Source organism: Salarias fasciatus, chromosome 22, assembly GCF_902148845.1.
Source record: "Salarias fasciatus chromosome 22, fSalaFa1.1, whole genome shotgun sequence".
Lineage (NCBI taxonomy): Eukaryota > Metazoa > Chordata > Actinopteri > Blenniiformes > Blenniidae > Salarias > Salarias fasciatus.
The window spans coordinates 22015079-22029795 of record NC_043765.1 but is presented as its reverse complement, the minus strand read 5'-3'; the positions used below and the strand labels follow the sequence as shown (position 1 = coordinate 22029795).

The window sequence follows — 14717 nt, the reverse complement described above, 5'->3', positions numbered from 1 at the left end:
TTGTTTCCTTTGAATGAGCTCCTTTGTAGTTACACAGGAAATGGGTCATCCACATAAACCCCACTCTGCTGTGTTATCATATTTCTACATTAATTAAAAATTAAATAGTTTTTTTTTTTTTTTTCCACCACAGAAGTTGGCTCGTTTTCTTGCATGGTGGAAATCTGCAGCCTACTGTTAACACGGCACACTCAATTTACACTGGATTACAGAAATAACTTCCAATATGGAAATGAAATGTGACTAAATGATTATAGCCGAGCTAATAAACAAGTCACAGATGCAGTTTGTTGGGATAAAATGTACCATGTTTATTGCCTAATGCGATGCCAACGCTGGCTGACAGACAAAGAGCGGCTGAGAGAACGCGAGGAGGAACGCTCTGCAAGGACGAGAGGAAAAAAAAGAAGATGATTAAGAGCTGATGGAGGTCATGGGGAAGACTAAAGAGGCTCGAGGAGGTGAAAGGGGAAGGGAGGAGAGGGAATCGGAGAGAAAGGGCCGAGGAACACAGAGGGAGAGCGAGGAGCAGCAGGAGCTGTGGGCTACCTGTTACTGATTCAGCCGCTGACAATGCCTGTATAATGGGAAAAGGAGAGCAACGGAAAGGCTTAATTCACAGACGTGTCAGGGAGAGTTAAGCCGATTTGTGATTTCGATTTTCTGTGTTTGTGAGACCGAGTGTCTGTGAGAGAGGGGGTTTTAGTGTGTGTGTGTGTGTGTGTTTTCCACTGTCTGTCTGGTGGAGTGTCTGTCCATTGACAGGCTCCAGAGAAAAAAAAAAGGAAATAAGAAGGAGATTGACACAAATAGGCAAAAACATGCTTTTGATTCGTCCTCTGTGGATATGAGGAAGAGAAAAAGGAGGAGGATGCTAATGGGCGCCGCAGACGGATCCCTCACCAATACGTGAGCTGACGTTCGGAGTCCTTCAGTGTGTGCGCGTTTTGGCGAGTGTGTGAGTGAGCTTATGTGCTTGTGCGTGTGTGTGCAGCCCATCTTGCTTAAGATTGTATCGATCCTCCTCCAGACAGGAGAGAAGGCGATACCAGCTCCTATGGTTGTAAAATACACTGATATACACTCAATGACCAGAGACAATGGACAGTAAATAAGAAATCTAGTAAAACAAAAAACAAAAAAACCTTACGACCTACAATGTTTTTTAACGGCTGCTCATTACAAGTAACTATTGACGGTCCAATGACTTAAACACTTACTTGGATCGGCTCATATTCACTACATGGCCTCTCCATTGGCAGATCAGGAAATAACAATTGTAAAACAGGTGAGGCAAATACATAAACGTCTCACAAGTGGTGGCTGCTTTTACTGCCTGATGCATTAAGGCTGAAGGATCTCCACAGTGTGCAGGAGGCCGTGTAGGTAATTTAGCTTCTGATCCGAACCTGCACAGATTCTACGTAGCAATATGTCCAGCAGGGTCTTATCTTAAAAAAAAAAAAAAAAAAAAAAAGAATTACAAGGTCATACAGTGACTATTGTCGCAGTCACACAGTGACATTTGACAAAATGGAGCAGAAACTCTTTCATTTCTGTGTGAGTAAAGGGAGATTTTATAGTTTGTAACCTGCGGAAATGTCCTAGAAAAGATCAACATTATAGTGTCCAGTTTTGATCATGCTGGAACGGATGAGCTTCGGCTCTGAAATCACACTCCCATCATCCCTACAGCGAAGCGCTGATCACTGTTCGAGGCTATGATATCCTACACTGTGGCCTATCTACGCTGCTGTTGATATTGCGATACCTTCAGGCCATTCTTTTGCAGTAAATGAAATAGCTTGAGGCCCCAAAAAGAGCAGCGCGCTCACACCTTCCCCAACCATATGCCTCACTGTCGGGAAGTCGACATCTACTTATTGTAACCCGCGTCGTGCACGGCGCTAAAAAAATGCACATCCCGACCCGCTTGTTGAGGCGGGAATGAGAAGTCATTTATTTATTTATTTTTAATGAAAGTGTTTCATGTTTCAGGCTGGAGAAAGAAAGAAAAAAAAGACATGCTTTAAAAGATCAAACAGTGACGGAGGCTGTACTCCGGAGCCCGGTGCACAGAAACAAAGCATCACTTGTGCCGCTCACATGAAAGAAGACCCCGCGCTTGACTCAACACATTCCTGGCTCCGTCTGACAGTCGGCCGCTCCACGTGAAGTTCTGTGGTTTGGATCCCGATGCCGGCGTTTGTACGTGTTTCGTGCGTTTTGTCTCCGTTCGAATGCGAAGCGAACGCCGCGGGACACTTATTGCTATGGGGGTTTGGGTAATTCTATAAAAGTTTGAGTACTACATGGGTATTTTTCAACACATAAAGTTATAAAACACACACATCTATTCAGCCAGACGTTTCTCGGGTGGAAAGCCCTGTGTTATAAAACATCTGCTGATGATTGAGTGGTAACTATATACAGGGCAGGATTCCAGGGACCCCCTAATACTGTGGGCACCTGAAGGCCGCGCGGGGCGGGTCATGAAACCGTATCCGTAGAAACCACACAAGCATTTTTTTTGTTGTTGTTGCAGTGAAACGCAGCACGGCTGTGGGTGGGGTTTCTGCGTTTCTCACGCGAATTCGAGTGCCTGTGCAGTTATTTATCGTGTTTCTGTGTTTGTTCTGATTTACAGTTCACAGCGTCGCCCCAAACAGTCTTATTTCGCCGACCCTCAGACGCGGCCGCAGCCTCCCAGATGGCCTCAGGCGGCCCTCTATTCATGTAAGCCCAGAAAAGGGAGCCGGCATCCTGGGTCTTTCACTCTAATCTGCAGCTTGAATCCCTCCTTGGGGCGAGCAGACTACTGGGGCTGTCCTGCTATTAACAACTTAGTCTGTCTGCAAGACCCGGCGTGCCACAGACGGAGCTGGGAATGTGAACCCTTCATTTCATTTAACCCAGCCGGTGCACACGGATGAATAGCAATGAATGAAGCCTCACAAGTTGACAGTGATGTGTGTAGAAGCTTATCTTGGTCTTTGTCATCGCACAGACATTTCAAATCAAATTTTTTTTTTTTATTGCTTGGGAAAATGTTAATTGCAAGCATAATAAGGACCTTCAGGGGAGAGAAAACCATTACTGCTAAATTGAAGCGACTGAGCGACCAACAAAATGTATGTCAACAGATTAACTAATGGAAACTGATCCTGATGAAGGATTTCTCACCTCTGGCATCGTGGCAATGATTTTTATCTGCTGTCTATCTCCCCGTCCTCTGCAATGAATCGACAATGAGAGGGATGACGGATCAGCCACCTTCCATTTATTGATTAATTTGTCCGTCCATCATTTATAATATCTCAAAGGATGTGGATTGATTTACACACTACATAGGAGTGTTTTTACTACTGTGTCATTTTCAAAAGATGAATTCCGACACACTGTGGACTGAAATTACAGATGATTTCTGAGCAGAATATAAACTGGTATAGTTGATAAACTGGGAATAAGACTCGGTGTACTTTAGATATCAAGTCTAACAAATAATATCTTGTGTAAAGTAAGCTGGTCGGCATGAAAGGTTGTTTTTTCTTTCAAGAAGATGCTCAGGTTAGGACATTTTTTAATTCTTGAAAAAGTTGATTTAATGGTTTATCGAGTGACTGGTTTGTTTTGGGTAATTGTGGTTGATTGGTTGGTTGGTTTGGTTGGTTGGTTGGTTGGTTGATTGGTTGGTTGGTTGGTTGGTTGGTTGGTTGGTTGGCTGGTTGGTTGGTTGGTTGGTTGGTTGGTTGGTTGGCTGGCTGATTGGTTGGGTTGGGGACAGGTTGAATGACGGTTGTTTGATTAGGTGATTACTTTGAAAGGTATTTCTTCTGCATATGAAAACAAGAACAGTAACAAACTATTAAGTACAGTCATTTCTGATTATATCCATGATAATATCCATATCTGTCCCTCACACTGCTTTATCCTCTATCCTCTATTGTTGTGCAGCGCTGGAGCCAGTTCCAACCACCTGATGGTGCAGACAGGGCGGACTGGAAAACTCACCAGTCCACCACAAGGCGTACCAAACACACAGTAACACGAAGGCAGCCATACTAAAAATTAAATCAATCTCTTAATCTCCAACACAGCGTATAAAATGATATTAATGAAGTTGTTTCAAAGACGAAATCGCAAACATGTCCTTTTAAAGGAACGTATTATTTGGTGGGATTTGTGGTGTGTCAGTGCAAGTGCACGTGTGTGTGTTTGAGAGGACGGCGGTGCCAGATGAAGCATGTAACAGTATTTGTCATGTCTTCGTGGGAGGTCCATTCTCCTCCGTGGTCGGACTGTGCTCATTTATCAACGGTTCCCTGACTTGACTTTGCAGGAAAAAAAAAAAAAAAAAGGATCATTTCACACACAAGTGTCTCTCCAGAATATTTACTCTATTTACAAAAAGCCGTAGAAGATTAGAAATCCAATTAAAAAACACAGAGAGCTAATAAGGCCGGCCCACCAAAGCATGGCAGCTTTTGACTCAAAATGCATTTTTGCCGTCATTGCAAAATTTGTCAAGGTAACATCCAAAAGCTTACAGGACAAATACCGCTGCTCAGTCTCCTTCTCAGTCCACCAGTGGCTCTGCAACAATATCTCTCCTATATGTATGAAACATTAACCCTGAACAGAACCGACGATTCCAGGTTTTTCTTTCTTTTTTCCTGGCAGCGGCACAGTAGCTGCAGTTGTGCTCTGAAAGGACAGCGGGGAGAAGAGAGACGGGGAGAGAAAGAGAAGCAGGAAGGGTGAAGAGAGACAAAGGGAAAGGGGTATGGAACAGACACGTATGGACGGGATGGAGGGATGAAGAGATAGAGAGCATTGAGAGCAACTCAAGGGCGACAGTAGCTCTGTCTCGAATTCTGCCTCGCCAGTCAAATCCGTGAGACCAACATAATGTTCCCCCTCTGAGTCCGCGGAGCGTTTTTAATGTCAAGCGGAGAGATGGGTATCACACAGCGCACTGATTCACCCCTGTCCGATGAGGGCGGATAGTTATGGGTTTCGCTCTGAGAGGACCGCCGAGTTTCTGTTCAAAAAAAAAAATCTCTGCCGGGGCGCAACAGTGAGGAATCCAGTAATTCACCTCCGGCACGTCGGGGCCAGACGTACATACAGTTCTGAACGAGGAGGAGGAGGAGGAGGGAGGGAGGGAGGAGGAAAAAAGGATGGATAAGTCAGGGGGAAAGACAGCGATGCTGCGCATGGTTGGCACTGCACTTACCCCGACGCTCTCTGGCAGTGCGAAGTGAATTTCAGAGTGTGTGCGTGTGTGATTGATGATCTGTGTGTAAGTGAGATCCGCCTTTATACGGACTGTGTTGCTGCACTCCGGCCATATGTGTTCATGCGGTTGTGCATCTTCATGCGGGACGAGCATTTGTATTTGCTGGTCGGGACGGAGAGCATGAAGAGGAACGTGGCCGTCCGGTTCTGACATCCCACATCTGAGAGAAGAGCGGAGAGAGACCGTGGGAAAACGAAGACCGGGGTGGTGGGGGGGGAATCGAGAGAGAAGTGCAACGCCTGCAGCCTCATTTAGCTGTCCACTTTAAAAAACACTGTCACTTTCTATCAAGCGCCAAGCCGAGTGCGTCTCGCCCATTAATTGGGGATAAATAAATTTTGAAAACTGCTCTCCGCTCAGTGTCTCTTTGTAACTACCAAACAAAGTGGCGGCTCTTCTGCCAGACGAAGTCCAGTTTCGTATGGATAGACTTGTCAAACTTAATCTAGTCACATACAAACAAACACCTTCGCCGGAGCGGTGCATTGCAATGCTGCAACGCTCTCTGTTTGCTGTGCAATAAGCCCAGTCTCGCTCAAAATATTTGCAGTTGGATTTATTGCCACCCGACACGTCAGCTATCATTTCCAATGAATTATATATTAACCGAGCAGCACCGAGGTGGTGTTATTAACAGTCTTGCCTCACAGCAGGAGGAACCTGGTTTGATTCTGGGTGGTGGAATAACTGTTGTCGATAAATTAGCCAAATGTATAATTGTGTAATTTTGTCAACTAAGAGAGATAATCTCTCCAGCACTTCCTGAGCCAGTCGTCTTCCAGTTGAACATGCCTGGTAGAACTCTAATAACATGTGAGCAGAGAACTCAAATAATATTCAAATATCATAAATATATATTTGATGTGTCTGCACATGTTAACTGAATCATTCTTTGCTCAGAACCACACAATTATCGACACTCTTATTATTAGACGCTGCAAGTTTTCTTTAGTCTCAAGCAGGGAGCACCGGTAGCTAATAATAAACATAGCAGGCCTTGCTTCAAATTGATCTGCAGCCTGATATGTTGCCAGAAAGAGAATTTGGTTTGTATTCAAGACATACGATCACATGCATAATTGATCGTGATTGAATCTTGTCCTCGCAGATGCTGCCGTTCACAACAGTTCGGGTCCGCTTCAAGTCCGCTTGCTAAATTTGATATATATGTATTTATATGTGCATGGTGTCACGTTTAATCTATTTTTTTCTGCCCACAATGTAATGTTATACAACTGTTAAAAATAATTGCCATATTTATCCACTACAGCAGGACACAGGGTGTCGTCTCAGATTCTTTAGCTCATCGTTTCTTGCTTCCAGCGAAGTTACAGTTCCGGTAAGAGTGAACTGACACGTCTGCTTGTGTTGTTGGTTTTCTACCGTTCGGTACACACAAATCACTAATTTATTCACCGCATTTAAATTCTACCTGTCAATGCCATTTCAAACAACGGCTATTAAGACAATGCTTGTTTTGATTTGTGGATATTTTTCTTAACTCTGTGTCATGGGTATACTCGCCTCAGATGTGAATACTGTACGGCGAATGAAGGTTTATTTTCCCTGTCAGAACAGCGGCAGATCCGCCGATTTCTGTTGTGCTCTCAAACTGCCCTCTAACACGTCGAAACGCTGTGAACCTGTCAGTGACGCCGCAGTCAGCTGCCTTCCGTTTCTTTACCTCCGAAAAAGAAGATGAAAGCCATAATAACCGGTTAATGCTGGATTTAGGTTTGTCAAAAGAAAAACACACGTTGCCACCAGTGTGAGGAGTTTTGATGTGAAGGTGCTTCATATTCTGGTGCTGTTTACTAATTCCACCCTGTTTGGGTGTCTGCGAAGGTTCATGTTGAAAGTCGGAGCACTCACAATTTCACTTCCTCAACCTTTGACCTGAAGCAAACTGATTTTAGTTAATGAAGAAAAATGCTACCGACCTCAGTGTGAACTGAGGGAGGGGAGCACATTCCAGTTACCAAACAGTAAAATTAAACTGGTCCCACGTGGAGGCTACATTCAACCCAATGCAGGTATTTTAAGAGTTTTTTCCAGATTCAAGGCGAGACTCGATAAAATATCATCAGGCCTGGCCCAGATTCGAACCAACAACCTCATACTATTCGAGCGCTAACCAGAAGAAATGCAGAAGTTCCTCATAAAGTTTTAAACTTCAGCTATTAGTAACCTTTCCGTCACCCCACCAAGGCTCAATATTTCAATGTTATTCTGGTTAAACGATTATTAATTATCCACTGCATCATATGAAGCTACTGTTAGCCTCCTCTCCGTTCTATTGGATTTGGTTCACTTCCACTAGTTTCCATTGCATCCATCTGACAGGCAACCTGTGACCACCGCCTCCCCTTTCATGCACGGCTTCCTCCATATTGCCCAGACACAAGGAGCGCCATTGCGCAACGCGCCATTGGTTTAACACGCGACGCGAGTAAGAAGCCTCCAATTAGCGGCACGATCAATTGGCTTTTAACGCCGTGAGAAGCCCCGCGAGCATCCAGAGCCGGGGCGCCTGGCTAATTTGACACGACTCGCTGGGCCGGTTGGTCGACGGTGGTCTGCTGCAGACGACGCGAGCGCGGGGGTCGTAAAGGGAGACGGATCGGCCGACATGATCCGCTGAAGGCCGCGGCAGCTGGGGTTAGCACCTAGCAGCCGTTCGGTGACAGAAAGAGCCTCTGGAACAAAATGCGGATGGGGCCACGGGGATGGATACGGGCCATGTGGCGACTGCTGGCACGCAGGCGGGACGAGACGTAGGCCACCGTACGCTAGCCGCTTCTGCCAAGGGGCTCCCAGAGACCTCCTGACATACGGTTTGAAGATGGATGGCTGTCACGCATTGTGCGGCCTGGTTGGGAATACGCGGCGTGGACCACACATATGGCACACACAAACATGCATCGGGCAAACACGGGCTGCTACACAAACACGGGCCATGAGGTTGTGTATATTCAGTGGATGTGATGACAGGAAAAGCATAACAACAGATGACTTAATAGTCTGAACGACTCCCAGAGACGAGCAACATTCGAATGCACTGCATTAGTGGAGTCACGCAGGGACAAACACACAGGCGAGGGAAACTATGTAAACCCTGGAAAATCTCCTGGTTTTCATGATTTCCAAATATGATCTAATCTGAAGTCTTAAATATATGAAGAAAAAAAAAAAGAAAACTCTGATATTATCCTAATACCCACACAATTATTTCAGTTTATCTAACACAGCCATCAACATCATAAGCAAACAGCTCGAGAAGCTGCTGATCCCACTCGCTCGGGGGATCGGGGGAAATTTTCACCGCGCTCTACACAAATACTCCAGCTCAGTCGTATTTTTAGAGCGTTCACATGGCTCACGTCAACAGTGGATTCTTGAGAACGGCAAACTTAGAAAGTCTGAATGTTTGTCTATTGCTCCATCGAACTCTCACGAAGTTTTAATCTGCTTTAAATCATCGGATTTAACGTCATAACTTCAATCGGTACGTTTTGGAGCCACTAACCGGAGGGTTTATGTGTTTGTGGCTTTGTTCAATATAAAAATTACTTTTTTTACTGTGTTATTTAGTTGAGTATATTGTGGCCATTTGTGCTTTTGAATAATCAGAGAACATTTTACCATCTTTTAATCGAACCGAACAGGAACATTTGGTGAATTTCACCTATATTTAATCCCTCTAAAAAGACTGAGGCGGCGATCTCTCCATGCTGAGCTGTGAGATTGGAGCGTCACTCATGTGAGGCTGTAAATTAATGCCGCTGGCCTGGGAACCGGCCCCGATCCCGCTAAGAAGACAGCGCGGCTCCGGCTGAGGAGTTGATGAGGCGCGGGAGGTGAGAGGTGCCAAGGTGAGCGGGGGAGGAACTCGCAGCGGAGGCAGGAAGTGGTGCAGCTGAAGCGCCGGCTGGGCGGCCGGCTGCAGCTGGGTGTGGTGTGCGTCTGCCTGGCCGCCGGCCCGCTGCGCCCAGATTACATGTTCACCGTCCCGCAGCGGGAGTGGAAGCGAGATGGGTAGGGACCGAGTGGTAAATGGTCCCAGCGGGGGGGGGGGGGGGGGGGGGGGGGGGGGGGGGGCAGAGCTGGACCAGCAGCTGGAGAGTCCACTATCATGTTTTGTTTTTTTCTTTTCACTGATGTTAACAATCCATTTTAACACAGGTACATTCGCATCTTCAAGTTTCTTTGACAACCAAATGATAAAACCTAATAACTTAATGCAATCATCAAAAAGTAACTCTAAGTTACTTTTCAGTCTTTTGACATACAGTCAGTTTTGTTGCTCTGCATCGTGCTGCAAAAACATTTTGGGACATAAATCCTAATTATGGAGGCTACTTGTTTCTCCATTTACATATTCATTCGCTCATTAGCACAGAACAGTGAACTTTGATATTGAAGCGTGGGGTAAATTATGCGGCTCTGTGGGTCATTCGAGGTAACGTTAGAAAATAAACACATTTAAAGGAAACCGTCTTAAAGCTACCATCAGGGCGGTGAGAAAAAGAAAACATGTATACAGTTTTTTTAAATTATTTTCTATATTTTAAGCCATTTATGTGAGGCCTTCAAAAATAGCGAGCGTATGTAAAATAGCGCAGCGCTCTCTGTAGTGCAAGCCTCTGAAGGAATAAGTGGGGACGGCACTGAGGAGTGTATTCAGCTCTGATACAGTCCGGCTTCTCTAAAGTCGGTTGTGTGTTGTCGTCCTTGACTCGCACCAGCTTTCCTTCTCATTGGAAAAAAAAAAAAAAAGTGAGAACAGTCGAGAATAAAGTACGCTGAATGTGCTTCTGGGGCCACGAAAAGCCTCAAGCAAACACTGAAGCCTCTGGCAGAATGATTCAAAACCTCTAAGCAAGCAAAATGAGATCATTTATGGTGCGAGGATCAATTTAGATGTTCACCCTTAAACAATTTACTAAACCACCACTGTTTTTTTTTTGTTGATGTTAAAAGAGGAAAGTCTGGGAAACACTGCTGTAGGTAGAAGGCAGTTTCGATGTGATGATTGTTTAATTTTATTAAACCACAACCTGAACATCTTGTCTTAAATAGTAAAACTGCTTTTGTCAGTTTTATCCAAAACTCAACGCCAGTAAAAAGAAAATATCCCATCCAGTCCGATCAGAATGACTGAGGGCCGATGAATGCAATGTGACCGACTGACTGTCGCAGACTGTGTGAGCTAAATCTAATTAATATTAATTTTTCCCCCCGTCTCCTGTCTGGACCAGTAACCCAGAGCAACGGCCCAAAGTGTGCCTCGCGCTGCTGCGGTCGGCTAAATGACGCTAAATAGCTTCCTGGCACAACCAACACATATAAACTCCAAACCAAAATTAAAACTAGACGTGTCTGCATGCTCAGGAGAGATAAATCCACGTGGTTATCAGAACCGGACCAAAATTCAGCTGGTGTAAAATTTGACCGGTGATGGAAAAATAACGCGTCTTAAGCGATTTTCCAGAAAGAATCTTTTTCTTTCTTTTTGCTGCACATATTGCCCTGAATATAAAAATTCCTCCCCGCTGTAAACTATTCTCAGCATAAAGCTAAAATAAACTTAATGCAACAAGTCTCTCTTAAAACCTCTCGGCAAGTCCAATGAAATACTGCACAGGGCGAGGGTGGGCCGCGGCGGGCGGTCAAGGGCCGCCGCCGCCAGCGGATGGTAGAGTACTTACTGTAGGTTGCATAACATATTGTTGATGAGGCATCCATGACGTACTCTGGACCTGAAGAGAAACACACGACATGAATAATGATGGTGGCCATAAAACATTTTCTCAGTCTAAATACTGTGTTCTCTAGACTATAAGAGGGGGGAAAAACAAAACAAAACATATATACGAGTCACACTTATTTATTTTTCATAACTTTCATATTTTTCTTTATGCAGTCATAACAGTAGAGGAGAAAAACTTCAGCCAGCAGCTGCTTCTCGAGAACCATCTTCTTTAAATCTATTACTCCACATCTGGCTGTTGTGCTTCTGTGTAATGATTTTCCCTCTTAGTTTCTTTTTTCTTTTATCATCGTGGTGACAGTTTCTCTGTTTTTCCATTTTTTTTTTTTGTTTCCATTTCATAATGTTTCATTTAAATTCTGCTGTGTGCTTTTATTTTGCACTTTGTTTTTTGGAGATATTTAGCTTCTGCAGCCATAATGGAGATTACTGTGGCGGTACTGTAGCAACATTTTGCTGTGTCGGAGTGACAGCAGATGGAACATAGCGATATATTAATATAACTAGCATGATCAGCCAAACAACTTCCAAAAAAAGCGTGCGTAATAGTCCGAAAATCACAATAGCATCACACAGAAAGAGAGGGATGCTGCTCAAGCATTGCCAATATGTTCAAATCTTCTTCAGTCCAGAGGATTTAAAATGATCGCACTGCTTTAAATGTACCAGAATGAGCTGAAATTTACACATATTAAGTTGTGCCAAAGAATTACTCAAAGAATTTTAATGTCTGGAGGGAGAAAATCTCCACCCTGCCTTCTCATTATTGCCAATGATGACTTGTGCATAAAGCCTTTAAATTAGGTTCCTCCTCTGTTATAATAATGTTAATTCTCTACTCTGTGTTTTTGGAAAAGAGGTGAGAGTTCTCTTCAGGATGGACCTAAAAAAAAAAAAAAAAAAGAAATACCACACTTCCATCAGGCTTCTACGAGAGGAAAACAAACACAGACACAACTATTTACAAATGTAAATGAAAGTATAAAACGGTGGAATAATGACAGTGACAATTATCAAGAAACTGGCGGAATGGACACGGAACAAACGGAGATGTAAGATATGCTGGATGGGAGAATTAGACAGCTTGTAGCAGGAAAACACACAGACTGCCTGCTGATCCCAGTAAAATGATCAGATTAAACAAGGACAAACACAGAATAATCTGCTATAAGAGCAATCAATCCGCCGAGCCAACCCAAATGCGTGATTTGGAGCCGCGCTTTGAACAGGCCTGCGATTCTATAACGTGACGCCAAGTCTGCTTGTTTATACACGACAATATTTGTTCTCCCCAGCCGAACAGCAAAGCAGACAGACAGCTCATCTTTAATCACTTATCCTCAGTGTTTTCCAGCCTCAACACTGCATGACAATCATGTGATGATTTAATAAAGAGGAGGATCTTGAGACTCAGAGTCGGGCCAGACTCGAGGTTCCTTCACACTCGGCATGTGCATTCATAAATTAAAAAGGAGGATCAAATTGAAGTTGTTTTTTTAATGGCAGAGTGATTTATAGTTGGCTTAAAAACTGCACCGAGCAAAGACGGGACATGGAGCAATCCCCCATGGTGCACTTTTACATCAAAAGTAAACAAAAGAAGCAGAGATTCAGACAGAAAATAAAACATATTTGACTCATTTTTGTTGCTTTGTTCTCTCTCTATGTCTCTATAAAGTGAAGGGAATGTACACATGTAAAGGATTATATACCAATGTTTGATTATCGAAACCAATAATTTAACATCATGATGTTTTAATTAAGCTCATTGAATCTAAATGTACCTAACTGGTTTGTACACCTTAAAATGTCTTTGTCTTCCAATGATTGCAGGTTATAATGGGATCAAATGGAGTTAATTAAACCACTTAAAAACAATTTATGGCAATTATTTCTTTACAACTGGCCTAAAACCAGTTCAAACGTATCCCAAAACCGCTCAAAAAGCAAGACCAGAAGTTGCTTGAAATGACACAAGAATGTAATTTTCTGAATATAAGAATAAAAACTTCATGCCAGTTCTAACTGAAGACCAAGACTGAAGAGAAATGATTCTAAAGTCAAATCCAAAATTAGCCTTTAATGTGTGAAAAAACCATGTTTTCAAATTAAAAGTATGCATTTAGTTATATAATATCAGTTTTAAATGGGGTTAAATGACTTTCCTTTTTTGGATTTTATTAGGATTTTAAAAATCAGACAGGTAAGTACCACACCTGATCAGATCTCTCTTACAGATTCTGATCTTGTAGCATCATGCAGTTTGAATTAGAGCTTTATTTATCTGTACTTTGGCCATATTAGAGGGAAAACTTGACGCCGTTGTTCCGTTACCGTGATCCGTTTGTGGACATAACGCTGCCGTCCGAGCCAAACGAGCAGGTCTGACTCAGCTTTCATATAAAGTCGGGAGCGAGTTTCATGACAGTTTGGACGCAGTACGGATCAAAGATCACTAAACGAAGCACAACGCGAGACGTGTCAGAGCCGCCGTCTCTCTGCAGTTCGCCGTTGTGCGAGTGTGTGCAATGGAGGGATTCCTGCTGAAGTTTTGACTTCTTTCTCCATTATATCAACTCTCTGTGAGTTCTCTGCAGGTAGGAAACAATACAGCGATACTCCCTCGAGTGCATTTAGCCCCGTATACAATATTGCTGTGGAAGTCGGCAAAGTTGTGTCGAGTAAAACAAGACAAAAACACCTCAACATGCCTTTTTTTTTCTTCTTTTTAAATAAACTTCTGAAAATAACCAGTTCAAAACTGGCCAGATGGAATCAAGATGCTTTATTCTAAACTTACTGGTATGATTTGTTGTTTTCATATTTTGAGACAACTGGACAACTTTAGTGAAAACATCATGTTACCTGTTCGGCAGTCCTCGTCAAAAACATTTCAGAGAAACCCTCAGAAAACCAGAGGCAGTCCGATCAGCTCGTTTATCACTCATGTAAGACAACGCCATTAAGCACAGCAGAAGGCACAAAGACACTCGAATGTGTTTTCTTGCGGGGCGGCTCGTCTGGACGTATCTGGAGCTATATTTGCCCCGAAGGGCTGAGAAAACGGCTCTAAATTACAGCGGCTAACAGGCTGCCGTTATTCCACAGCTGCGCTCGCATGGTGAAACGTGCGTGACCCGGGAAGCTCCCTACCTCTGGCTGAACCTCACAGCTTGTGTTGCAATTCAAAACAGCCTGTCGGCCAGTCAGTCACTCGGCCAGTTGGCCAAACCCCCACCCACCCACCCCGTCCGGCCAGCCAGCTAGCTAGCTAGCCACTGACGTAAACCAGGCCGCGGCGGGCGGCGCTGGCTGAGATCTCGGTGGCGGTCTGCCGTCACGTGGATCATCAAAGCGCTTTCTTCCAGGAAACGGAGGCAATCATCATTCAAGCTTACCGGAGACGGACTTAAAGGAGCGGTGCAGCGCCGCTGCCGGTGCAGGTCATTTGCAGGTTTGATAAATCAATCCCATTAGAAACTCCGGCTCAGAAAATACCAACCCGACATGAACATAAAAGCAGGGGTTACAGACGCAGCCGTCCCCATGCGCCTTGGAGATTTTCATTATGGAGGAAATACTTTCCATCATAAAGGACGTGAATTCCTTTTGTCTGGCATATATGGCTGCCCGGCTCGTCTTCCCCTT

General features: G+C 44.1%; 1 protein-coding gene across 7 annotated transcripts in view; it reads right to left on the bottom strand.

The window, feature by feature from the left end:
• The window catches only part of rbms3 (RNA binding motif, single stranded interacting protein), a 298844-nt gene that overhangs the window by 14663 nt on the left and 269464 nt on the right, over positions 1-14717 (bottom strand). For all 7 annotated transcript variants that reach the window (XM_030120522.1, XM_030120523.1, XM_030120524.1 and 4 more), the window contains one exon: positions 11008-11058. In XM_030120522.1, coding sequence (XP_029976382.1) covers positions 11008-11058 — 51 coding nt within the window. The remainder of the gene's footprint in view (positions 1-11007; positions 11059-14717) is intronic.